The sequence below is a fragment of the Motacilla alba genome, chromosome 5, assembly GCF_015832195.1.
Source record: "Motacilla alba alba isolate MOTALB_02 chromosome 5, Motacilla_alba_V1.0_pri, whole genome shotgun sequence".
Lineage (NCBI taxonomy): Eukaryota > Metazoa > Chordata > Aves > Passeriformes > Motacillidae > Motacilla > Motacilla alba.
In genome coordinates, this window is record NC_052020.1 from 25,935,755 (window position 1) to 25,961,995 (window position 26,241).

General features: G+C 39.6%; 1 protein-coding gene across 1 annotated transcript; it reads right to left on the reverse strand.

Moving 5' to 3' along the window:
* Nucleotides 1-170: 170 nt before the first annotated feature.
* On the reverse strand, nt 171-26,196 carry PLA2G4F (phospholipase A2 group IVF). The gene is made up of 20 exons (XM_038138639.1): nt 24,135-26,196; nt 19,761-19,833; nt 18,301-18,437; nt 16,908-17,036; nt 15,449-15,489; nt 14,820-14,862; nt 13,581-13,647; nt 13,120-13,289; nt 11,352-11,465; nt 10,944-10,981; nt 9,885-10,020; nt 9,004-9,140; nt 7,741-7,963; nt 7,087-7,201; nt 5,763-5,900; nt 5,182-5,289; nt 4,106-4,300; nt 3,609-3,775; nt 2,404-2,590; nt 171-1,763 (listed from the first exon to the last, which is right to left on the reverse strand). Exons 1-20 carry the CDS (start codon nt 24,243-24,245, stop codon nt 1,534-1,536), a joined length of 2,559 nt encoding a protein of 852 aa, XP_037994567.1. The 5' UTR covers nt 24,246-26,196; the 3' UTR covers nt 171-1,533.
* Between the last annotated feature and the right edge of the window lie 45 nt (nt 26,197-26,241).

Here is a 26,241-nt window from a genome sequence, read left to right on the forward strand (position 1 = left end):
ACCAGTTGTTGAGCCCTGATCACAAAGATGTGAAACAAGAGAACACTTCTTAAAAACATTGGCATACCTTTGTATAAATCTTTTGTTCTATCAATTCAGCAGCTTCTGCTTTACATGTCCACCAACAAGTTAGTCTAACCATTCTTGATTTTTTCATAGATTTCAAAAACTCTGAAACATTATTTTTATGTTCAGCCTCAGTTTATTCCTTAATATATTTGTTCTCACATCACCATTGGCCTTCTAGCTTTATCTCCCTTCTCTAAGTTGCTTTCATGTAGAACAGACGGGTCCATCATCTCAATTGTTGCTATGAAAATAAATTAACCTACAGTCATCCAGTGTCCTCTCAAATGGCAGGTTTTCCCTTTCCAAAACATACTCATTCATCCATGCCTCTGCTGTGAGCTAATTTTCCTCAAATATGGGTGACATACCAACATAAAACAGTTCTACATAAAACCCTATCAGAACTTTGTTCAACAGTATTTCCCTTTTTCCACTGGAAATGTTTCAACCTCCAACACCTCTAGATCTCATTACCTTTTTCAAATCCAAGTCATATCAATATCAAATTCTGATTAAACACTGCTTCCTGTATTTGTTTTTCTTCCTTTTGAGGTGTTTAAAGTGCCTCAACCAGCAACTGAGCTAATCACAAATTACATGCTGAAGAGTAAGGAAAAAATATCTAATTCAAACCCTTCAAAGGAGCCTTCCTTCCTCTTCCACAGAAAAAGAAAGCTGAGACTTATGGCATTTTCATCATAATTTCATCATCTCATGATGATCAAACTATAGGAAGTAATAACAAAATCCCACAATGTGTTTCTATTGTTAAATATAAAAAACATTTATTCCTTGTTTACCAAGCAAATTTTTTACCAAAATAAGATAATTTGCATAGAATTTCTGGGAGCCATTAAAATCCTTGAGAAGGGTAGGAAGGAAATTGAAACCATGAATGGCAAAATGGTAAGCAGGTAATGACTGTTTGGTCTTGAAAGCACATGGGCATCAGCCAGTAGCAAGGTGAAAGCAGAAGGAGCCATTTCCTCTCTCAGTGTGTCATTTTTATCAGTGGAGCTCTTCTTAAGATGACGCAAATTATAAAAGTTCATGAAGGGAGGTTCATAAGCAAGAGACAGAAGTACAGAAGGAGTCTATTTCCTCAAACTCCAACACACCTTTGACAAAAAAGAGGTGCATCACTCAGTAGAGTCTGGAAGATTATTCTCCAGGTGCTTGAACAGTTTGGTCAGACCTCTCAAATCATCTGGAATCAGCCACTGATTTGAGATATTGAGCTAGGTAATTCCTCACTCTTCACCACACAAGGAAGCAACATCCATGCTGTACTGTACATCCCTTGAGTTTTCATCAGAGCACATAACCTGGAGTGAGTTTTCAGTGTCAGGTGTACTACTCCCTCCCCAGGAAGAGAGTTCCAGCTATTCACTATGAGTATTCTGTCTTGAACCTCATGGCTTTTGTACACTGCAGCCTCTCTGTATCCTCAGCCTTGGAAACTGCTCATGTATTTGACTTATTGGTGACTTTCTTCAACTTCCTCCTTTGCAGAGCCAAGTTTAGGGCTTTGAGGAGAGTGTCCTTGTTGTTCAGAACATTGTAGCGATTCACTTCCACTAACCTGCTGAAATCATACGGCTCGAAGGTGAAGTTCAGTGTACGGTAAGGGGAATCTTTCGACTCAATGACAAAGTCACCAAAGGATTTCTCTTCTTCTGACTTACGTTCAACTCCTGCAGCAAGAAAAAAAAAATCACAAAAAACCGTCTGCTGTGGTGGAATCATTTTAGTTGAATTCAGCTAGGAGGATATCAGAGATAATTCTGTTAAAACTTAACTTTTTCCCCTAAGCTCCTCCTCAGAGATATCAGCTCCTTCCAAAATATTTGAAAGCTCAAGGGGCAAAGTGTTCCCTTTCTATTTCCACTTGGCTCCAAAATACAGTATTAAAATACATTTCATTGTGATAAATTGTTAAGGTCATCTTTTATTATTATGCTCAAAATAATCAATATAAAGCTCAATTCTCTCTGGAAGTGCTGCTCTACACTAAAATGAAAGACAAACCTCAAGTTCAATTGGCCTTAGGAGTACATTGCCCCTTAAATTTAAATACCAGTCTTAAAAGATGAACATCAAAGTACTTCACTGCAAACACATTTGTAGGGGAAGGGGTGTTGTGAGCCTCTTCTCTCATCCTGCCCTTCAAAAAAACTAGTGGAAACTGATTCTGCCTTAAATGTAAATCACAGTTTAACAATTACAGAGTAATATTAAGAAGAATCAAAAGAGGAACATTGACCTCACTGAATTTTCCCCATCAGCATACACAAAGAATTGTTAGAAGACTGCTTTAAGATGCAGCTTGCTTACCTGGAGCTTTGTATTTCTGGAAGGTGTCATTCACCAGTGGGAAATGGAGTACAATTGGAGCCTTTGGATTATTATCATCCACAAACATGTAACACTCTTTTGGCTTCTTTACATCTTCCTCACTAAATTTGATTTTTGGAAAAGGAATTTCCCGCTCCTCACAGTATTTCTGAGTCAGCTCTAAAACCTGTTATCAGAGGAAAAAGATAATTGCAATAGAATACCAGCAATACTTCTAAGATTGTTTCCTCAAAGGGAAAGAGACGTCCATTAAAAAAAAAAAAGTGACAGAAACTCAGCTTCAAATCAGCTGTACCTGACAATATAGAAGAATGAAGAGCAGAACTGCAATAAATATCAACAGATTGCAGCTGAAACTTTTTATGCTTTCCTACTCTAAATCTGTGCACCTTGACTTTTCTGCACTTAGTAATGAACACTTGCATGTACAGAAAATAACTTGTCTGCATGAAGAAAATCACCAATAGCCACTCTTTCTTTAGAAGCACATATCTAAGTAACAATGACCTTATGAGCCAAACAAATAGTCTTATTTTACTTCATCTGTTTAGGCTTCTGAAAGTTTTTGAATCTTCTTACTGTTGTCAACTTCTGTTTTCTCATGACCTTCACAGGAAAAAGCATAGCAAAATAATGCTTGAAATGTCTTTCCATAGGAAGACAGGCCAAGAGAGGTAGGGCTGTTCAGCCTGGAGAAGAGAAGGCACTGGGGAGATCTTACAACACCTTCTAGTACTAAAGGAGGCATACAGGAGCTGCCGAGTGACTTTTCACAAGGGCATGTAGTGATAGGACAAGAGGGAAACAGCCCTAATCTGAAGGAGGGTAGGTTTAGGTTAAATATTTGGAAGAAATCCTTCACTGTGAAGGTGGTAAGACACTGGCACAGGTTGCCCAGAGAAGCTGTGGACTGCCCAACCCTGGAAGTGTTCAAGGCCAGGGTGGATAGGACTTTAAGCAAACTTGTCCAGTGGAAGGTGTCCCTGCTTATGACAGAAGGGTTGAAAGGAGGTGATCCTTCCAACCCAAACCATTCCAACCCAAACCATTCTGTGATTCCATGAAAGACATAAGGATTTATTTTCATTTCTTGATTAGTGTTTTTATTCAGCTTCAACTGATCTGCTGCCACTGAGTATGATTCTGTGCTTTTATGTTCATGTAAGAATGCTCAGCTCTCTCACCTCAAATGGAGCTTCCCAGGAAAAATTGAAAGACAAGATAACATCCACATCCCTCTCTGGCTGAAGTACCAAAGGAAAGGGAGAGTTGATGGAAAAGCCACCATCCACTAAATACAAGCTCTCTTCCATGGGAGTCAGCTGGTTGGGAAATGCATCCAGGTGAGTACCTGTAAGACACTCCAAGTAACACAAGTAACTATATCTATTCATTACACATGTATTGGTAGAAGAAATAGACAAAACTCATAGTGTTATAAGAAGAAAAAACACATTCCAACATGAATTTTCATCTGAGACAGACCTATAAAATCTGATGATCAGCTTGCTTTATATGACAGAACAAATACAGTGGATCAAAATTTTTGTTATGGTGTAAGAAGGGATATATTCCCTGGCTTCAGCAGAACAAAGTCAAGCTCACTTATGTTCCGTGACATTGGGATATTATGTAGTGTGTTAATATTTTGTGATAGTCAAATACACATAAACTCCTTTACCTCTCCAAGTCACAAATTTCTTGATGTTAACATAATCTTTATGAAGATACAATCCCTTCATGAAGTTGAAGGTTTCTCCACATGTGACCCGGGACTTGAAGAAATCCTGAAAAATTTGTAGCAACGGGCCCCCAGGTATAACCAAGCGAGTCTTCAGCCGTGCTGGGTCTCGGAAATGGAATCTTCGGCAGTCATCTGCAGAAGTCACAGAAGGATGCAGAACATGCACAAAATGCCAGCTCCAACATTTCAATCAGGCCTTTTTATACAATATTTAACCAGCTGTCCTAAGGCTGAATTTGTCCTCCAATAAGGGTATTGTAATGAAATTCAAATGAGATGCATATTCCATAGGTGGGTTATTTACTAGCTCTTTTTAACAGAAAAAACATTATTCATAAAGCATTGCCCATATTAATTTCAAACCCACACAAAGAAACCCTTGTTACCTAGTGACAACCATTTCTGTCACATAAGACATCAGGCAACCACACACAGTAGCATTTATAACTACACAAAACAAAAAGGGTTGGGGTGTGCTGGGGAACCAGGGCTGGAAAGGCAGAGGAAAAAAAATCTCTTCATCCACTAGTTACTATAAGGCCATAACTATGCACCTGAAACAAGTCCCAGCCTCTAAAACACTTTTCAGAGTAATGAACAAATGGATATCAATGAATAAGCATACAACCAGCTTATCCAATACTACAAAAAGCAGACCATGGGGGAAACTGAAAGCCTCTTTTTTCCATCTCCTGCTTAGCAATCCAGCTTCTATTCTTCCTCTTCTCAGGATTATGATGCCTGCGCTTTAATATGTGTTTAAGACAGCTCCCAGAACTGGCCCAAATTTTAGTCAGATACCAATTCTTTTTAAAAAGAACAGGAAGTATACTAAAGAAACAATTTCTCTTCACTACAATAGTTATCAGAGGGAAAAACACACAATAAAAGAGATCTGTCCCAATCCACCCTTTATACTAATCTTGAAAACTACATACAGCACATTTTTGCATTAGATCACTACAAAATCAGCCATCTTTTGAAAAATCCAACTATTTTATCTATGTTCTTACCTACAACTTTGATAACATCTTTAAAAGAATCCAGAAAGCTCAGTCCTATACCAACCACCTTCAGGCAGATATCATCCAAGCTTGCAGCAAAGGCACTGCCCCACATTCCTGCAGGAGAAACGTGGATGAATTTAACACTCAAAAGGTTTTCCTCGGAACCAAAAGGCCTATAATTCACCTGACATTTTTCATGGGAGAGGGCTGTCACTTGATTCCCTACTATTCTAACAGTTTGAGTTAAAACCTTGGTGTTAATCATGTGACAAATTATGATGTTACAATATAATGCAGAAATTTTTCCCAGAGAAAAGCATGGAAAAGACAATAAGAGAACAGGAAGACCAACAGTAGACATTTTTGACAGGCAGCTATATTAGAGTCATCTTGCAGACTGAGGACATCAGACTGTAACACAGTGTACCAACTATGAACCTAAAGCTCTGGAGAAACATTGACATGTTTCACTTCAAGTTCTTTTGGAAGGGAAAAAAGACATGGACTTCAGTTCATAAGTCCCCAAAGCAGCAAAGTTCCTTTCTATCTCCTTATATGATAATTTAATCATTATCATAAGATCATACCTTGTAGAAAACAAATCCTGGGCTCTGGATGTTTCTGGACAAGCCGTCCCATGAAGAACTCGCTGTCAAAATTCTCTGTTCGAACAAAAGCTCCATATTTGCGAAATCCAACTTCATAGGGAGTGAACTCACACCATTCTAAGAACAAGCCAACAGGATATTTACTCATCTCAGAGTAAACATGAGTGAAAATATTAATCTGATATCTGTTCACACAGGGGAGACAGAAGAGACTCTCCTCCCACTTTTCACAATCACTATGGATTTCTCTGCCCCTCTACTCTAGTTTCTATGTACATATTATTAACAAAAACTCTTGTGAAAGCTTTCATTCCATCTTGCTCCATCTTGACTTTGTTACTACGGAAATAACCTGCCTATTTTACTTTTAATTTAAACCATTTTCATGGCTCCTTTTTCCATCCAAAATGGAAGCCACATTATTTTTTTTCAGCTTTTCTTTGCTGTACAACCATCTCCCAGAAACTACTACTGTACTGGCTTGAAAACCCGATTGACCCACTGCATCAGACTTCATTGTTTGCTTATCCGAGTGCCTCCTCATGCTTGAAAGATTTCCACAAAGAGTTGAAAACTAAGGGTCATCCAGTCCAACTTCTGGGCCTGCACAGATCAACCTGACAAAACACAGCATGCATCTGCAAGCATTATCCAAATCCCTCTTGAGCTCTGGCAGGTTAGACCAAATTGAATTGCACATTGCACACTGCCATGCACACACACTCCTCCAGAATAAAAAAACAAGTGGTACACAGATGGAGACAAGTACGTGTGTTCCTGTCTCACTCATCTATCCCCACTTGTTGCATCATATTTAAAGTTTCAATGAAAGACTACTCTTCATTTTTTTACTGTAAGAACTCAGACCAATAAAACATACAATTTTGATGATGCATATTACAAGGTGGCCAATCCATCATTTTACATGAATCCTACACATTTTTATTTGAGACTATAGAAGAAAGTGGTTTCCCTATCACCAAGGCCTCTAATTCTTTGATTCAGACAGAGACACATGTATTATAAGAATCTTCTCAACTCCTTAAAATTTCAGGCAGTTTCCAGCAAAACGTGTGGAGTGGCCAACAGTTCTGAATCTAATTTCTCCATTTTAGCCACGAAGAAGACATTTGCTATGAGGATGATAATACTTTGTCTATTGGTTTCCTACTGCCTCTTGCACCAGTGCCTCTTGCTGCTTGAGCTCTATTTCCTGTTATCAGCTGCTCACTACCCAAGCAACTGGATAGATGAAATAAATTTATGAACTTCAGCAAACAAAACTAAATTTCCATGCTCATACCTGCAAAGTCACCACTGCTCATATTGGGTCTCACATTGACGGCTGCATAGATAGGATAAGGGTTCTGGGCCCATTTCACTGCTTCTTGCTGATCAGACAGCTTTGATGGATCTTCCTGGTCACAAGCAAGGAAGGAGGAGCCCACTTAAGTCAGGTAAATTCTGTACCCATATAATAATGATAATTGGTAGCCATTGCTTAGCATTTCTGATTAACAACACTACTGATTCAAAGTGCTTTTTCCTCTCCACTGTCCAGGTATATGGTTAGATTTGTCCAAAATATTTCTGCAGCTGTGTATTTAGAATATTTAATGTGAATAATGAACTAGCTATCCCTCTGACTTTTAACCTCAATTACATAGAAAATACTGCACAATAATTCCAGTCTGCAAAACCAACATCATTCTGCCAGGCTTAACCTGCCCAGTACAAAAGCTATTGTTTTAACAACAGTCATTCCAAATAAACATTGCATTTTTCTGTAACATTGATCCATATGAATTAGAAATGCTTTACTAAAGAAAATACTATGTTTATTCCACAGCACTGCCTATACAAAGATGGAGAGTAAATGGTTTCTTGGCTCTAAACACATTAGAGTTCCCACTTGAAAAACAAACAGCAGTATACATCCAAACATGAATTCTTTTACCTCTTGTTGTAGGAAATATTCCACAATAAGGCCCCACAAATCTGTAAAGGAGACCTTCCGTCCAGTGATCTCCATTGCGTTCAGCTCCTGGAAATAGTATTTCAGTCGTTCTGGGGAAAATGCCCCTGCTTTGCTGCTCGACACAGTGTCCTGAGCTCTTCTGATTGCATCTTGAAGGTCTTTCTGTGACCAGTCAGGGTCTCGATACAGTGTTGACAAACACCTGAAAATGCTTTTATTAATGTCATCAGTAATAAAGACCTTCATGTAAACAATAATTTTAGCTAGTTATAATTAGCGCTGCAGCACTTGCTTTAGCTAAAAGAGTGAAGAATCCATAAATGAAAGATCTCTGAACTCTATGCTGAAAGCCCTGACACCTATAGGACATCTTTGATCTTCCAAAGACCTTCCAAGTGTCCTATGCTAGCACCCATGACCCAGCCCATAAACATATGTTAACTGCAGAACAAAACAACCATGATAGGCCGGCTGATGGTAAGGGGGCCATGGCCATGGCCTTTCCCAGAAGACAGGTCTGATTAAAGGAAAAGCTAGTTTGGGCCACTGACTATTTCTACACACAGATGCCTACATTTGTTTGGAAGTGTCTCTGAATCAAGCGGGGCAGGAGAAGTAGGTACAGAGGAGTTAATTTAACACACAAAGCTTGGAAGGAAGAATTATACTGTCAGGTTGCACAACCCCTCTATGAAATAATTTCACAAAAACAAGATGACTTCATCACAAACTCTGAGAACTGAGTAACTGAAACATTCTAGCCACGTCTAATATTTCAGCACATTGCTCCAGTCCACCAAAGGGCAAGACAGTGCTATGCCTCTCTTCAGTCTCTATGCCACTTTGGAAGATGATGACATGGTGGTCTGCATTGACATGTTTCCAGTGACTTGCACTACCTCAGTTATCTTCTAGGCAAGAGTAGGGGAATGAGGAAGGTTTTTAAGTCAGTGCTCTGAGCTACTACACAGCAGTTTTATTAATGTAATACATTCTAATATTCAACTGTCAGACTTGCACAAGCAGTAGATTCATAATTTTAGCCAGCAGCTGTATGGGTTGGACAGGGTACTGGATCTATTAGACTGTTCAGGATCCCCAACAGAACTCACAGGTGAAAACTGATAAAATACTTGATTTGCTGTCTGCCTACAGATGGCACAAATGTAATTTTGGCCTTATTTTGTATCAACACTACCATTTCACCTCTAAGTTTCTGAATCAAAACTGCATGCAGCTTACCAAGTGGAGCCAGAAATCCCACAGAGGTATATTGCAGCATCCAGAAGGCCCAGCTGCTGCAGCCCAGCAAGGCTGCCATAGAAGGATGTCAGTGCCCTCATCCCACCTCCAGAGCCCAGCACCGCTACAACTGGAACCTGCAAACAGCAAAGTCGGGAGTCACAACCACAGGTTTCTGATGGCAAATAAATTACAGAACTAACCCCACTTCGGTCTCATTTGAACAAAAACCAGAACATTATAAATAGAGATATAACTCTAATAGAGATACAGAATAGAGATATAAACCTTTATTTCTATCTACATTACAAGTAATTTTCGGTTTGATTTCAAGCTGAACTTCTTTCTCTATTTTCTAATTGAAATATATTGCTTACTCATAGCACGGTCATCTTAGGGACAGTCACTTACTGAAATTGTTTGGTATATCATCACACATTTACTTTCATACAATGCACATGTATTTTGCTGTCTTGTAACAGCAGACAAATACCACTAAGCAAGGTATTAGGATATGTAGATGTAAGTTTCCTCAAATAAGCAATTAAGAATCTATTCCTCTGGCATGAGTTTTAAAAGTTCTGAAACAAAATTTCCTATCACAATTCCAAGCCCAAAGCCCAAGATACAAGAGTTCCAGTAAAGTGCATACATGCTGAAACTTCAACATTTCTGTTCCAAAAAACACACACCCCCCTCAAAATTTAAGAAAAATGAAAACACTTAGACTTCAGAACAGAAATGTACCAGAGATCTGTCTCAGACCCCAGTGAACCCAAACCATGTTTCTTGTTGGTTACAAGCAAGGATTCTTACATGGCCTAATTATCAACCAAGCCTAAAGAATTTCACCAATCTCACTACAAGACTGTGCTCAATACCTCATCTTTTGGAGGGGATTCTTTTAAGTGAAGAGTCTTCCTCAGTGCCTCAGAAATTACTTTCTTCCTTTTGTCCAAAAATTCTCTCTCCTCTTTACAGAGATCAAAACCCAGACGTATATCAAGATCCCAAGAGCTGAAATAGAAGTTAAGGAAAAAAACCTTGACATTTTGGAGAATTTGTAATCAGTATGGAAATGCAATTTTTGTGAACACACAATCTAGGTGCAGATCTGAACTGGATCAGGTGAAATTTTAGTGTATACATCAGCTATTTTGTACAACACCTTTTGAAATTAAAAATTAAGTTCTCCATATTGCATTTCTCCTTTAATGTTTAAATTCAAGGCTTCTGTCAAACACTACTCAGATTAAGTTTCAGGAATTTCACAAAGGAAGAAAAGATTCTTTGTAAGTAAAGAAGATTGTAAGAGGAGCAACTTACATCACTGTATCAATGTGAACATGAAATGAGGGGAAGAAGGATTTTAAAACAGAAGATTCTGAACTCAAGAGGCAGGAGGAGGCAACTGAATACCAATGAACTTGTTATGAGGCTGTAAAACAGGAGCAGGATCTTCAGGTGATGACTGGATACCAAATGACTATCAGCTTACAAGCCAATTTCTTGGGTTTCCAGTGGTTTTTTTCCCTTTTTACTCCTTTTGTTTCAGCCTTCATCTATTTTATAGTTCAAGCTCTTCACACACATATGTCCTTTCCTATCCCTCATTACATCACTTCATATATTCTGGTATGCCTGTGCATGACAAAACTACTTAATATGTACATCAGCAGCTATTTTACATTTAATTATTAGGAACACAAAATTTGTACATGTGTCAGCAGGATTGACACCAGTCCAATAGGTAATATCTGCAAAGTAAAGAGTCACAGCTTTCAGAAAATTATCAAAAAAACCTATCAAACACATTTTTCTTTCATCTATCCCAAGAGATTAATGGAGTGAGCAGCAAGGAGAACAGCAAGGAGAGTCACTCTGTTCCTTTATATGAGAACAAAGGCCTTTCCTGATTTTCAAGTGGGGTTCCCACTCACCTCTCTTCAGTTTTCAAACTTATATCCAAACTTTGTCCCTGTGAAAAGAGAGAACACATCTTGAAGGTGACAGCAATTACAAAGGTGGAACTACAAAACAGAAGTTATGAATTATTTCTTCTACAAGTGTCTTGGCCTTTTCCTCCTCCTGATACTTTTCTTCCACACCCTGAAAAGACTTTTTTCTTCAGAAAGTGATGAACTTTATACTTCATTTTGCAAGACCTGACCATGAAAACATATTAGGAAGAATTGCACTGAGTAATTTTATTACTTCATGCTAGACATCCAAGAAAACAGCACTCCTGGGAATCAATCACATGTTGCCTAACTTTCCAAACACCTAGAGGCAATGGAGGAAAAGGTTATCTCATGCATGTTAAAGCAAGAGCAAAATATTGACATTACCTCTCCCAAATAAATTTTTCTATCAACTTTTTCTCCAATAGGAAGGGAATTAACTGGTACAGTCCCCAGTCCCAGAACTGTAGTGTGCTTTTCAATATCAGGGTTCACGCCATCCTAATAAAAACAAAATCTTATGTGAGATTCACAGAAAAATGTTTAACAAACTATGACTTTCATACATTGAAATAGCAAACAATTCTTAATATCACCATAGCTAAATATTTACCAAATGTCCAAGGCTTTTTGAGGGCAATCTGCTTTCTGTTTGGCAGATCTTTGCAGGGGTATTTCTTTCACTCAAATAGTTTGTTGTTGTTGTTTGGTTTAGCTTTAGGGGTGTTTTTTATTGTAATTTTGGTTTTTTTAAAATATACTTCTCTACCATAATTAAAAAATCTTCAAGTACAAAACTTCCCCCACAAATAGTTTTGTTCTGGCATGTGTCACAAAACTCAAACAAACTTCCATTTCCATCTTCAAAGCAAGATTTGTAAAAGATACCAAAAAAGGCAGCAGAATTACACATGCATCAAAAATACCACAAAATAAGAAATAAGAAAGTATGTAATTAAAAAAAAAAAAAACAAACTTGAAAATCAGAGCAAATTAAAGCCTGCCAGGAAATATTTGGATTTTCTGTCATGTAGCAAATGGCAAGATCTCATAATACAGGGCTGTGTGCAGTCTCCTAAATGTAAAGAGGCATATTAAAAACCCCTCATATCAGAGGGTCACACAAGCCTACAGAGCCTCCAGCTGGAATCCACACACCAAGCACAGGGCTCAGTCCTCAGGAGGAGACCACACCTTAGAGGAAAACTAGGCTGTCACCCTTCTCACACCAAGAACTGAAGTCAGACCAGGAACCACCCACAGACTACACAGGTGTCTTCAGACCAATAACTGCTGTCCTGAGACCAATGTCCCTCCAAGCTCACTGTCCTCTTCCTAACAGGGCAAATAACATGCATTTAGGTACAGGGCAAGCAACACTACAAAGTTCCTGGCACTCTCCCACATCTGATGAGAGAGAAAAGGTCAGACTGAAGACTTTAATGGTTTATGTCACTTGTTGAAGGAGTATGTTCTGCTAACTCCAGAGTTGGTTGGCAGAGGTTTACCACCTGAGACAATCTCCATAGTTGACTTCTACAGGGTTCTTGCTTGCCTGGCTCTGATTTTTTTGACCACTCGAGCCCAGGTCTCTCTGTTCAGCTCATGTTTGCTGCCTAACAAACCCCCGGCAAAGCTGTTCTTCCATATCCTTCTCTGTGTCCTCTTGTCCACAGCTGCCTCTACAGTAGTCAAGATGACCATTTGCAAGCACGCTACCCAATTGCTTGCTGGGATAAAAAACATCATAGAATAAAGAGTTTCCTTGCTCTCATTTTTGAAGAATGAATATTCAGTCACTACCTGGAGAAACTGCAAAGTAAAAGACAAAGCTAAATAAACCTCTGCAACTGATCCACAAGTTTCTAATAGAAAAGAGTTCCTATAGACTATCTCAAAAGGTGAAAGTAAAGATGTTTACTTGCAGCAAGCATGTGCAGAGTAACATTTTCTTAATCCCCGCATTTGAACAGATGTTAAATCTTTGGGGAGCATAGACTCTTTAAGTAATTTCAGCCCCTTACACAACATCAAAGATCCAATGCACAATCTGACATTTTTAAAACAAACCAAAAAAAAAGACAGTGTGTAAAAAACAACAATAGATAAAAACTTATCTCTCTGTAAGCTTTATGGAATCAGCATGGATGCTTACCTGTAGGACAGAGATGGTTTGCTGCAACTCCACTTGCAGTTCTGGACACATTTCTTTATCCACATGAAAGACAAACGAGGTTCCATAATCCTTCTCATTGTCTGGTGTCCAAGGAATAGACAACTGCTTTTGATATGCCCCTGGGACAGACACCCTGACCTCACAACATCCTGCGCATTGGAAAAAGAAGTTTAGATCACAGGGGCCATTTGTTGAAAATCAAGTATGTACTAAGCGTGGCTGAGACCATGAAAACACAAGCAAAACTCTATTGGGTGGTACCCAGTGGAAAATACCCAATATTAATTATTGAAAATAAAAGCAAAATTTACTTTAAAAGCCAATTTTGTAGTCAGGAAATAAAAATGCACTGTGTAGACATCGAATCAAGTCTCCCCTCTCTCTCAAGGAACAAACATGTTGAAGAGTAGTCCTGACTTAAACTCTCCAGGCAGCCCTACCTTGCTGTTTCTCTTTTGCGTTCTCCTCTTTGTTGACAGTGCCTTGCAGACACAAGCAAGGATGAACCTGTGAAAAAAAGAAACCAGCTCTGGTCACATAATTTTTAGTTCACTTCTTTGTTTGAAGTTTAATTCACCTACTGTATTAGTTGTAGGTTTACAGTTGCAAATTGTCAAAAAAAAACCCCAAACATGAGGCATTGTTTTGTTATTTCAAATAAAAACCAAATTTTGTTTCAGTAGGAGAGGATTATTAGCTTTTGTTTCAAAATAAACACCATCCTCTCTATTCCAAGAACTGGGTTTTTTTACAACCAGTACTTCACAGTTACAAGTTATGAATATCCAGGTTTTTTCTTGGTTTTTAACCTTTTTTAAATGTATATACAAGTACCTACTCAGAACCTGTTCAGATCCAAGCAAGCACTTCATAAATTTCTGTCCCAGCTTGTCTATGTTCTCATGAAATTTAGTCTCTCACACCATTCAGCCATCAGCTTACCCTCTAGGACAGCAGATGAGAGATTGATTTTGACACAATTGCCCTAAAAGATAAGAAATAGTCCGCTGCTTGAATTAAGACTGACTTGCTAAGGGAAATTAGAACACAAAAGGTTCCTTCCTATGAAATAGTTTTCAGAACTGTGCTGTTAAATGCCACCAATTTTTCAGGGTGGGGGGAAAGTTAAAACTCTACATTCCAACCAGAATCCTTCTCTCCTTACAAAAAAACATTACTCCAGTCCCTTTTCTTTCAAGGGAGAAAAGAGTAACACTTATTTTTCTTGTATAGCACACTGATTTTCTCTAGATTGATTAACCCAAAAAAACAGGGAGTGATCCTCTACTTAATAAAAGCTTAGAAATAATACATGTTAAAACAAGAAGAGTGACACTTCCTGGACAGCATCTGGTCTAGAAAACAGTACAATCTTCAAGACTCACTTGCCTGCTAAAGACATTTTTTGCAAATTTTATGGCAACCTTACAGGGAAAAAGCAAACAAACAAACACCTCCAAACAAAAAACTGCAGCTTTCTGTAAGTTGGCATCAAGTCTAAAAACTGAGGAAGATTTTTTAAATCAACAAACTGAAAAAGAGATAAGCAGATCTCGGAGAGAATATGAGCTATTTGGAAGTAGGACTGTAATACTCAAAAATCCTTCTCCTCTTTCTACTAAAAACTTATCTTCAGGAGTAAATCACAACACACTTGATTCTGGCTTCCATGTACTCACCACAAGGACTCCGTTGGTCAGTACTTCTGTAGGGGCATCTGAGCTGTGAAAGCAAGAGGTGTATAGTAAATGACAACTGGTTTTAATTTTGCTTCATCCTACTTTACAAACTAATTGGCTGAATAAGCAGTGGGGTGAAAAGGTCTTCAGAGAGACCAGAGAGTGGGAGATCCAGGAAAACAGCAAGTATATTTCTCTTTGCAAAATAATGGGGGCTTGGAAAAAATTTGTCTATAAATATAGGCATGTGCTATAGGATCTTCCCATCCCAGTTATTTTGATAGCCTGGAGAAAAGCTGAACTTAGATAGAATACCAGACAGATAAAGTATACATCTGTGTATTTTGCAAGGTTAACTGAAAACTTTCCACTCCCAAATAACTAATCCAGAAAGTGTTCACTTACATCCCATGAAGTCCAGCAAAATTTTATTTCTTTTTTACCCCAAAAATTTTGGTGACTGGAGTACTAAGGATAATTTTGGTCAGCCATTAATGAATCAACTCAATCACCACTGAGAACTATGAAGTATTATCCTTTTCATGAGCAAGACTATCCCTGCACAGAAAAAGCAACTGACAACATATCTGCAGAGCACAAGTGCAGTCAGCTCTTCAGGTAAGACTCACCATTTCTCCAAGAAAAACTCTACATCCAACTCTTCATTAGCCTTTGAAAATAAAAGTTGGATATTGGTGAGCCTTGATCCTGAATACATAATTAAGATTCATTTTTCCAAGAGAATAAGCTTTTCTCCTGTTACATAGTGACAGTAACTTCCTGTTAAAATAACTGGGTTTGTTCCTTTTATAAAAGTTCTAGCTAAATTTTGAAATGGCTAAATATAGCCTTTAGCCTCTAAATAATGCTCTTCTGCTGGACATGTCTCTGTGACCAGACACATCTACATTTGAAGACACAATTGCACAGAAGTGAGAGTTGTCGCTTCTATCCATTACTCTGCTAATTAGAGAAAAAAAAACCTTCTCTGGCTCAAGAAGCACTGCAACATTATCTCTGCTAACAGCTTCTACATGAGGCTTTGGGTTTCTTCCCATTTCTTACTTCAGCAGCTTGCACTCTTAGTTCCTTGCTTTGTCCTCTACAGACTTTGTTCTAGCCAAAGTCTTTTCTCCTCCCATAGCACACAGCAAATATTTGATACCAGACCTAACGCAGTTTTTAAAGTAACAAACGAGAAGCTGTTTTGGGTAATTTTCTTTGCTGAAGTTGAAATTTCCAGTCTCCTAATTACAGATCAAGATGACTTAAGCATTCAGCAAATGGATAGAGCTACTGGGAGCAATGGAATTACAAAGCCTCTTTCCATGATCATAAATGATTTGGAGTGCCTGTGGCACTGCCCAACACCTCCCTGTGAACTGCACACCAGTTAGTCTGCTTCTGACCACACCAACAGTGCTGAAGCCAAATTTCTCAAGAAAACACATCATTAGCTCACCTTTAATCCAGACCTACTGTGGCAATGTGTTTGTGGCATTACAAAATAAATCAGTCTGGTGACGTGGCTTTTACCCACATAAAACAGGCTGTCTTGTGAGTCCATGAACAGGTGAACAGGGCTTGAGAGCAGCTGATCACCAATACCATCTAGTGAAGCAGAGGTTAAATGTACTGTACGTAATCCAGGGGAAAAAAAAGCATCTCTTAGGCTTTTGACTTATCAGATATAGAGGTAAGCGTTGCAGCAATAAACTTGCTTTTTGCAAACAGATGATGACAAACTAAATAAGTCCCTACAATGATTACTGACTGCAAATGCCTTTAATCTTAAAACCAGTTTATGTTCCTCTAAGTCTCATGAAAAACTAATTCTGTTTAAAGATGCTTTAATATTCTTGAAAGACAGCAGTAATCCCAAATTTTATTTAGCTGGAGCATCCCAAAAACTGTTGAAAACACACAAATAAAGTTACTGGAGACCTTGGAAACATCTCTGTTGACAGTAAAACCATATGTGCTGTCATGAACAGTTGATTCATTTTTCCCTTCTGGCTTCTCCCACACAGATAAATCAGCCAGCAGGCACTGCCAGGTCTGCAGGGAGGAGCTGAGCCAGGGCCTCACCTCGGGGTCCAGGCTGAAGGTGCGCAGCAGGGGCTCCCCCGGCCTCATGCCCCCCACGTCGAAGATGACAGAGGTGAGCTCATCACTGACAAGGACATCCTTATCATAGAGAGTCAGCTCCAGAATGTTCTAAAAGCAGAAAGAAACAGACAGCCTAAGATGAAGGGGCAGAAACACTGACAAACCTAGGTAGCTGCATACAATGGACACTTTGTGCATTAATCAATATCCTTTCCCCTTTCCCAATAAGGAAAATTCAGTATTTTCAGCAGGGCTTACAGCATAGTTAAGCAAAAAACTCTCCTAGTTGACAACATTTAGCTGAAGTATTTTCTCAGATTCCCACCTAGAGGGAGGCCCCAGGTGAACTCATGTGGCAGTACTCTCCACCAGCTCCAGGCACAGATTTGCCTGAGGAAGCAACAGCAATTTCCACTCTTTCATGATGATTTAGTCCAGGATGTTATAGAGACCAATCACTTCCTGCTCAGCACTGTCTCAGAGATGGTAAATTCAAGAGAAACTGAAATAGATACAGTGAGGACATATGGCACCCAAATAATAGCCTTGCAGCATCTAGTTCTCAAGGAGACAAGACTGAACTTGGAATTTTGCTGGCAGTTTCCAGCAGTAACCAGGCTGAGGTCTCATGACCCCAGAGGGAAAGAAAAAGATCCCACACCCTAAAGTCTAATTTTCAATTTTTTTACCAGTCAAGTCATTTACCATTCCACATTTGTTACCAACCATTGTGAAAAGGCGAGGGGGATAGTTCTTGTTAATAGACACCTTATTCCAAAGCCTGGGATATTATTCAAAGCAATAGTGGCCCACTACAATTGGTCTTTTAAGGTACAGTTTCCATCCCCCTACCATTAGTGTCTGCTTTGAGAATGAATGCTGACAACATGAAGAATTTGTTAAATACTCTCTTAGGTCCTACACAGATAGTAGATGCACAGGCTCTAGCCAAGAGTTTGAATTTGGTTTTCTCAATCATTGGAACTGATGGCAAAACTCGACTGAATGAACTGCGTGGCAGTGAGTAGAAATTGAGTTCCTGTGAAAGAAGAAGCAAACATCAAATAGGAACTTCCTTAATCAAGGAATTTCCTTGAATTACACCAGGTAGTGCCATAACTTCCCTTTCCTGAGATGCATCACAAAGATGTTTATGGAAAATTCTAGCTGCAATTTACTTGAGAGAGCCGTTAAGCAGTTTGTATCACAGGATACACATGGTACAGCTTTTTGTACCACTGAAGACAACTGACACCTTACAAGCAACACTAGTTTTGAGGGTAACAAAGAACCTTTGGTTTTGAATGAAGTATCAAAAGCAAGCCAGTACAAAAATACAAGTAGTCCAACCCGCTCCACACGGTGTTCTTACCTTGACAGCGCTATGGATCCGATACTGGAAAGTTTCATTCCATTCTGGGTTCTCAGAGTTGTCAACAACCTGAGTTCGGGAGACATTGGGAGATGCAGTGGGCAGCTTTAGTTCCACATAGCAGTCTGCCTTGGACACTGCAGCAGAGAGTGAGAGACAGGCACCAGAAAAGCTTTATTCCAACATACTCTTTCCCATGAGCTCCTCATTTTCTAGATCTCATTGCAACACAGAAAAGTGCAAATTTAAGGCTGGACTTCCAAAGAAAAAGCCTTTAATGAAGTAAATGTCTTTAAACATAAGCAAATTGAATATTAGGTGCCTCTACTTCTTTTTTCTGGTTCATTAAAATCATAAAGCCCTTAATAAAAAAGGCTAGTATTTAAAATGAGGAAGGTCAACTTATAAAAAAAGATTACTGCTGATACCAGGCCTTTTGCCTCCTCTCCTATCCCTGGGCACCACAGAAAGAGCCTAAGCCTACTAAAGTCTGAGGAGACAACATTCTCTACTGCTGAACCCTTGTTTAGTCAGGTAAGGAGCTGGGCTGTTTCCATTCCCTGAAAACAAATTTTTCTCTCAGAGCCCTTCCATTTAGGGCCTGTTCAACAATGCAAGTATGGGGATCATTCTTTACTCTAGCTGAATGGACAGGCCATAGAAAAGAACTCTTCACAACTTGATTCTAGCCCTCAGCCTCTCAGGAGGCTTTTCTGTTCCCTGAACAGCTATTTGGCATTCCAAGTAGTTCAATGCTGGATGCCAAATATAAACTTTAGGCAGACTATTTTACTTGATTTAATCTGAAGTAATTTAATATAAATGAGTTTTAAAGATCCAAATGCCCCAAGCAGCCGTGAGATCTTTACACAGGTGTGTAAATTGGAGGGAATACATACCATGCGATCAAAACCAGGAACAGATAAAAGCAGTTTATCTTAGAATCAGTCAACCACCTACTTCCTTTAAAGTGTGCAATGACAAACAAATAGCAGCACTACTACAACTGAGAAAATAAACATTTGAATGCTAGAATTAAAGATTTCTGCTTCCAGTTTCAGCAAGACGGTTCAGCAGGAGCAAGGGTGAAACTTGCCATAACCAGAAGGCTGAATCCAGAGAATGGAATACAGAATGGGCCACAGGAGAACAGGTAAAGGAGCAGGGAAGCAAAACCTTACCAGGACTTACTTGATCTTGTTTCTGTAAAGTAAGAATAGCTGCAGCTGCTTAATCTGCAGATGGGCCTCACAAAAAGCTTTTGAAATACAGATTATATACTTAATACTGTACATAAGTATACTAATATTGAGTATATTACTTTACATGAGAAGCTTTTGTTGAAACATAAAAGCAATTAAGCGTGTGTAGATAAGAGGCTCTCTTAACAATGCTCTCTGTGCTAGAGGTATGCACCAAGGAACCAACATGTTTTCACAATGCCTTGAGTAAATACTTACACACATCTGTACCCTTGATGTTTCTGGCTCTGAGGACTTTCACTGTTAGGTTGTAGTAAGGGTGCTTTTCCCACTGAAAAGAGAGAAACAAGCTCAGCATTTAGCTCAATTGCAATGCCTGCTCTGTAACCACACTAGTATTAGACCAGAGAAATGGAGCAGAACTAACTAGCCCTAAATCAGCTATTAATGAATCAGTTTGGGAACACACACAGCACTTTCAGTGTCCTGGAGGACGACTAAAGGCACCGAGAAGGAAACTCAGTTCCCTTTCAGCAATGCAAGAGCGATGTCTTAGGGTAACTCCTCACAGACTTCAGAAAGTAAGTCCCTTATTTAGGGATTCCTCTAATTATAGATCAGTTTTTAATTGCTTTGTTAGTACATTCTTGCTGAGTGAAAAACAGGTGTTGAAGCTGCTCAAACACATTCAGGACAGCTAGTTCAAGAGTACTGGCCAAGGGCACATGAATGCTTGAGGAAAAGCAGACATGGCAAGAATCTGAAGAGCAGTGTCTAAAGTCATAAAAGGCACATGCTGTTTACAATGAGAAAAAAACCCAAAATGCTTGCCAAAACACTTCACGGCAGTTTGAGTTAGAATCTAAGACAAAACTTAAATTCATTTTCATTCTGGACTGTTAACCGGTATCAGCATTCTAAACATGCATGTCACTTTACCAGCACAGATAAAAATGCAATCCTTACTCTTGAAAGCTTCTGGGAGACTATTTTTGGAAAGTAATATTAGTATCTAAATGCCAGGATGTGAAGTGGGAAAAAAAAAGTCTCACTAGATCCTAGAATATTATGAAGGAGAAGTGGGGGGAGGGCAGGGGACAAGAGAGAACAGCTTCAGGTGATTTAGTACAGAGACTGCACAGAAGTAATTTTGTAAGGCTTAGGAGCAGAATGGGATATTGCCTCATTTTCATCAGTTATGACACAATTCTGGCCAGCTAAGTAGTTTTCCTGTTCTTAAATCATATTTACAAAATGCATTTCAGAAATGGTCATTACTTCACATTCACAGTTTTCAACAAGGTTGTCTTGAGACCATAGCTAATTTTAGATATGCTAAGTAGTCATTTACAATTAAATTCAACAGGATCTTCACTTACAACAAAATACTGCACATTGACAAATGAGGCACTGGAAGAGGTTACCCAGAGAATCTGTGAATGCCCATTCCTGTCCTGGAAGTGTTCAAGGCCAGGCAGGAGCTTTGAGAAACCTGCTCTAGTGGAAGGTGTCCTTGCCCATGACAGGGAGGTTGGAACAAGATGACCTTTAAGGTCCCTTCCAACCCAAACCATTCTTCAATTCTATGATTCTTGAAATATTATATAAAAATGTAGGGCCTACATATCACTGAGTGGGATCTCACAGAAACCAGTGAATCCTGAACTGTTAAACTCCTCTTGAACGTTCCTTATCTCATAAATGGAATTATACTATGTTTGTTAGGCAGTCACATTCTTGGCGAGTCTTCCTTATTTTTCATCTTTTGGGCATACTTGCAAGCTTTTGCAAAACAGGGTTTGAACAACACAATAAAACCAAGGCATACACAGTATATTGAACATTTTTGCATTAAGCAAGCACCATCCATCCTTGACCAACAAGCAAAGAGCAAAAATTATGAATCACCTAAGATTTCTCACATGCAGGTACTAAATTAAATTTGTGCAAATAAACTTCAGTTATACTGTTACTAATCTTAAAGAGACTTAGTTGCAGAAATGACATGTTGAAGACATTAATTCCTTTATTTGTTTCTGTGAACAAGACATGCCTTCACAGCGAATTTCACCTTGACTTCCACCCTTCAGATGCTAGTTTCTTTCATCTTTAAACCTTTCCTAATCACTTTTCTTTTATTCAATCCCTGACATGAGTTTCTCAGGCAAAGGCTGACCACCTTTCTACTTCATCAAGTCGGGGAATAGATTACAGATAGAAATTCAAGATTGTGCATTGTTATTCTCATCAACTTCCAAAAGTTCCTGCAACTCTTCTGTTTGTTGAGACGTGAAGCTACGTAACACCCCCATGGCTGTAAAGCAATCTTCATTCACATAGCATGGCTGTTGCCTGGAAATCAGACACTATCAGAGCAAGTGCAGAGCACCATGAAGATAGCCTATCCTTCTTTTATTGCACACCATCTGTCAAAAATGTACTTACACGCTCAATAGAATGTCCTTTCCAAAGGTCACTAACACCTTGTATTTACAGCCAGTCATTACACAGCTGAGGATATATTTTCCACATCCTGATCATAATTTAAGGACATACAGCTCAACAGAAATGTCACTGTGCTCCCAAGCCTGTGTGATCAGTTATGCCAGAACCTCCTCATAAGCCTTTTTTACTTATCTTTTAGCAAAGGCACAGCAAGGTCATACCATGCTGCCAGGTGAGTTTCCTGAGTAAATGAAGCTTGGGAGTATCAGATATGTCCTATCTGAATGATCAGGGAAAAGGCAGGCAAGAAATCCAAATGGGAAATGGGCAACAAATACTGATGACAGCTCTGCCTGAAGCACTCTGCATGGCAGCATACAACGTAGGTGACTGACAGAAGCAGCTAACTTCTGCTTTGCATTTTAAAATCACTGCTTTTCCAGAGCTCAGGAGTGCACCTGAAGCAAAAAAAAAAAAAAAAAAAAAAAAAAAAAAAAAAAGCCCCCTTTAAGTCCTTAAATGAGGGTACAAGGCTGAATTTTCACATACTTAACTTTGCAAAAAACTGAGCTGGAAGTGACTGTAGAACAAGTCATCCCAGTAGTCTTTACTTTAATGTAGTCCATGTAGTCCAGGATACTGCCCACTGTATAAAGGCAGGTAAGTGCTGGGGTTCACCCCCACAGATCTCAGTGCAGGCAGGACTCACCATAAGCCTGCCAGACTCATTACAAAAATGCTGTCATAGCAAATGGAAACACAACTTCTAAGACATATTTTGTGTTCACAGCTATTGGGAAAATTAGGCACCTCAAAGAAATGTTCAGTTTACCAAAGGAGCAGTTTCTCCCCATCTTGTTCCTGCTCCCAAAGAAACACTGCTGCACATCATTCCCTTCCTTGTGGTCAAAGTGTCACAAGTCTGCTTTTAAATCCCAGAACAAATCCCTGCCTTTCCTGGGCAGTCCTTGCACTGTCCCTCCTCCCTCAGGAGACTCACAGACCCAGTCCTAAGAACCATGTTCTTCTGGCAGGCAGGATTTATAGTTAGCCAGGGCATGAGCAGTGTCAGCAGCTCAGTAACACAACAGCAGTGGCAAACACCAGGTTCACTGTCAGTTTATTGTTGTTTGCCTTTAGAAATTAATCTAATGTTAAACTCTGGAAAATTAAAGCAGTCTGATCATGTTAAATTTACCTACAAAGCCAAAAGGGTGATCTGCTGCCCCACCCCTTGCTCAATTGCTATCAATTAGTCAATACTAAAATCTCTCCCTACAGCCAGCAAAATTTTGTTAAGTAGTGTTAATTTTTTTTTTTTAATTTAAATAGCGAGTGCCTGAGGGAAAATATATTCAGTGGTTTACAGGTTAATGGAGGTTAACATGAGACTCTTCTAACCTGATCTCCTAAGTACTAAGCAATAACATTAAAAAGTCAACAAGATTATTTCTATCACACAGCAACCAGAAGTGCAGAAAGCTATACAAGCAGCAAGTTGTCTTGTGGCAAATTAATGGTCATTTCAATTTTAAGTTGTATGTTGAGGGGCTGGTGTGATAGGATAAGACAAGGGTGATCAGCTTCTAGATCAAATCTCCAGTCAAAAGCTCCTTCATAAACATTTAGCTGAATTCAAAATTGAGGTTATTAGCCTGACCATCTTATACAATAATATTATTTCACTCCAGTTAAAGGACAAACACCTCAAAACCACTTTATCTGTTGTGGTTGCACTGCATTATGAACAGGAGCTGAAGCCATCATTAGTCTTTGTCTACCTGACACCATTAATCCCTGTAAGGTAAGCTAGAAAGCAGAACAGAAGGCAACTGTAGTCAAGATTGTTTTGCAAGAAAACACATAAGCATGATTTCGTCTCCACTGATGAAATGTGAAGTATTCTGGACTCTCTCCCCAAAAAAGTACTTGACATCAGCTCAATTCTGCTCCCCAAAACCTAAGGAAACACAGATCTGCTCTGGATTTCCTCAGGCAGACCCTAAATTTAGTAATACCCTGAAATCTCATTTAACATGATCATTAAGAGAAAAGTGTGGATAATAAACTTTTTCATTCCTGCACAAGTGCAGGACAGGTTTTCCATACGTGCATCAACAGGAAGTCCCTCCTGAGCACATCAGCCAAGGAATGCCATCTCAGAGCCAGCACCACGATTTCTCTTACCCGCCAGTGATAGAAGCCAGTGTCTTTCCTCTCCTTCCTTTGGAAAAGCACTGCTGCCAGAAAAGGCAGCACTCTGGGTGGAAATGGGCCCCGCAGCACCTCATGGAACATGGGGAAAATGTCCTGCTGTCTCTGGAGAAAATCTGACAGGGAAACCCAGAGAGCAAGGCGAGTCCCCGGACGCCCGGCTGCGAACTGCTGTTTGCCACGGGCTCATCCGAAGTTTTGCGCAGGACTGGGCTGTGCTCCAGCTGTGAGGAGCAGAGGTGTGGCCCACACTTGCCAAACGAGCCAGCTCAAAACCTCGCTGGCAGGTTTTTCCAATATTGCTGCAAGATAAGGGCAGCAAAGTAGCACCAAACAGGGAAGCTCTGGGCAGGAGGAAGCACCATTTTGTGATCCAGTTGCGACACCTAAATCCCAATCCAGATTTTCTTTGAGAGTTCCAGCAACCTGATGTACAACTACGGCCATTTCAAATCCTTTTCGGAGCTTCAGCACAACCTACCGGTATTTTTAAACAGAAAAAAATTCCCATCTTACAAGACTGAAGTAAAGCAAAATTTGTCACTGACTGTAGCTGTTCAGAGCAGTATCAGGGAGGCCAGAGCAAAGACACCACAGTTTGGTCTGCCATAAGATGCCTCAGGGAATATCAACTCCCCACCACATCTCCCCTCTCTGAGCAGCCTGCAGAAGCCTCCCCTTCTTCATTTCCATGTAATACAATCTTAATTCTTCCACCAAAGGTTTTCAAAAAACTACAAGAGACAGAATAGATTTTTTTAAGAGTCTATCATACCTTAAAAAATAATTAAGTAGTGAAGGAAATAGTTTACTAAAAGCAATTAGCTTATTAGCAGCTGCTGACAACTCTCTCGCTGGAGCATTTTATCAAAGAGCTGAAATCCATAAACTGGAATTGCAGACCAAGTAACAAACTTTAGTGTTACAACAATTCAAGTGGCAGAAAATGTATGAAAGCCAGTAATGCAGCATGTCATTAGCTCCATGCAAACATGAGAATGTGACACATTCTCAGCAAGGTCCCATTCATTAATCATTTCCTGTCATTAGCGTCAGTCACCATGCTAGAATTCAAGAAAATGAATAAAAGCATAAGCACTGACATTTCAAATACAAACAAGTCAGCACTAGGTGGTGAATTCACAGAATGAAGAGTCAATACACAGGCAAAAAGCAAACATTATGCCATTGTGAAACAGCCAGCAACTGCCCTAAAGCCCTTGTGTCCTACTTATTGGTGCAGCAGACAGTGGGCTGAAAAAGCTATTTCTTTGTCTTTCTACTCACCACTGCACTGACAGTGAAGGACTAAAGCACCACTCCTAGGATGAAAGGCTAAGAGCTGAGGCTGTTCAGACTGGATAAGAGAAGGCTCCAGGGATATCTCATAGAAGCCTTACGGCATTTAAAGTGGCTGATACCCAGAGGGCTGTGCAGCCCTTGAGAAGGACTGGAGAGATGGGCAGGGAAGAGCTGTCTGAAATCCAACAAAGGCAAATGCAGGGTCCTGCACCTGGGAAGAACAACCCCAGGCACCGGCACAGGCTGGGGGCCAACCTGCTGGAGCTGCCCCTGCTTGAGCAGGGAGCTTGCACTGAATGACCCACTGTGGGTGCTCCCAACCTGACCCACCCTGTGATTCTGAGAACATGGAGACAGGAGACTTCCTCTGTGCTGGTGCTTCCCATGGCTACAGAATGGGAAAACTGAGGATCTATATTCTACTTCCAGCACCAGACTACTCTATGACCTACAGCCCTAGCAAGTGCAAACCTGTGAATCTAAACATTTCCAGATTTGGTCACACAGAGCTCAACATTCCTCCCCAGCACAAAATAGTGCATCACCACTCAAAAAAATTTGTCAGTAATTTTAGTGTTCCCTAGTAAGTACATATTTAATGGTATCATGGTGTAAGACCTGCAAAAACATTTTTCAAAGAGGTAATTCAAAAGTGGTTTTAGTAGGATTTTGAGAACATTCACAAGCATTTATAAACTTGAAGATTCAAAAACCTACATTGAGAATTGCCACACTTGATTTACACATACTAAAGCAAGGGGAATATTGAGACACTGCA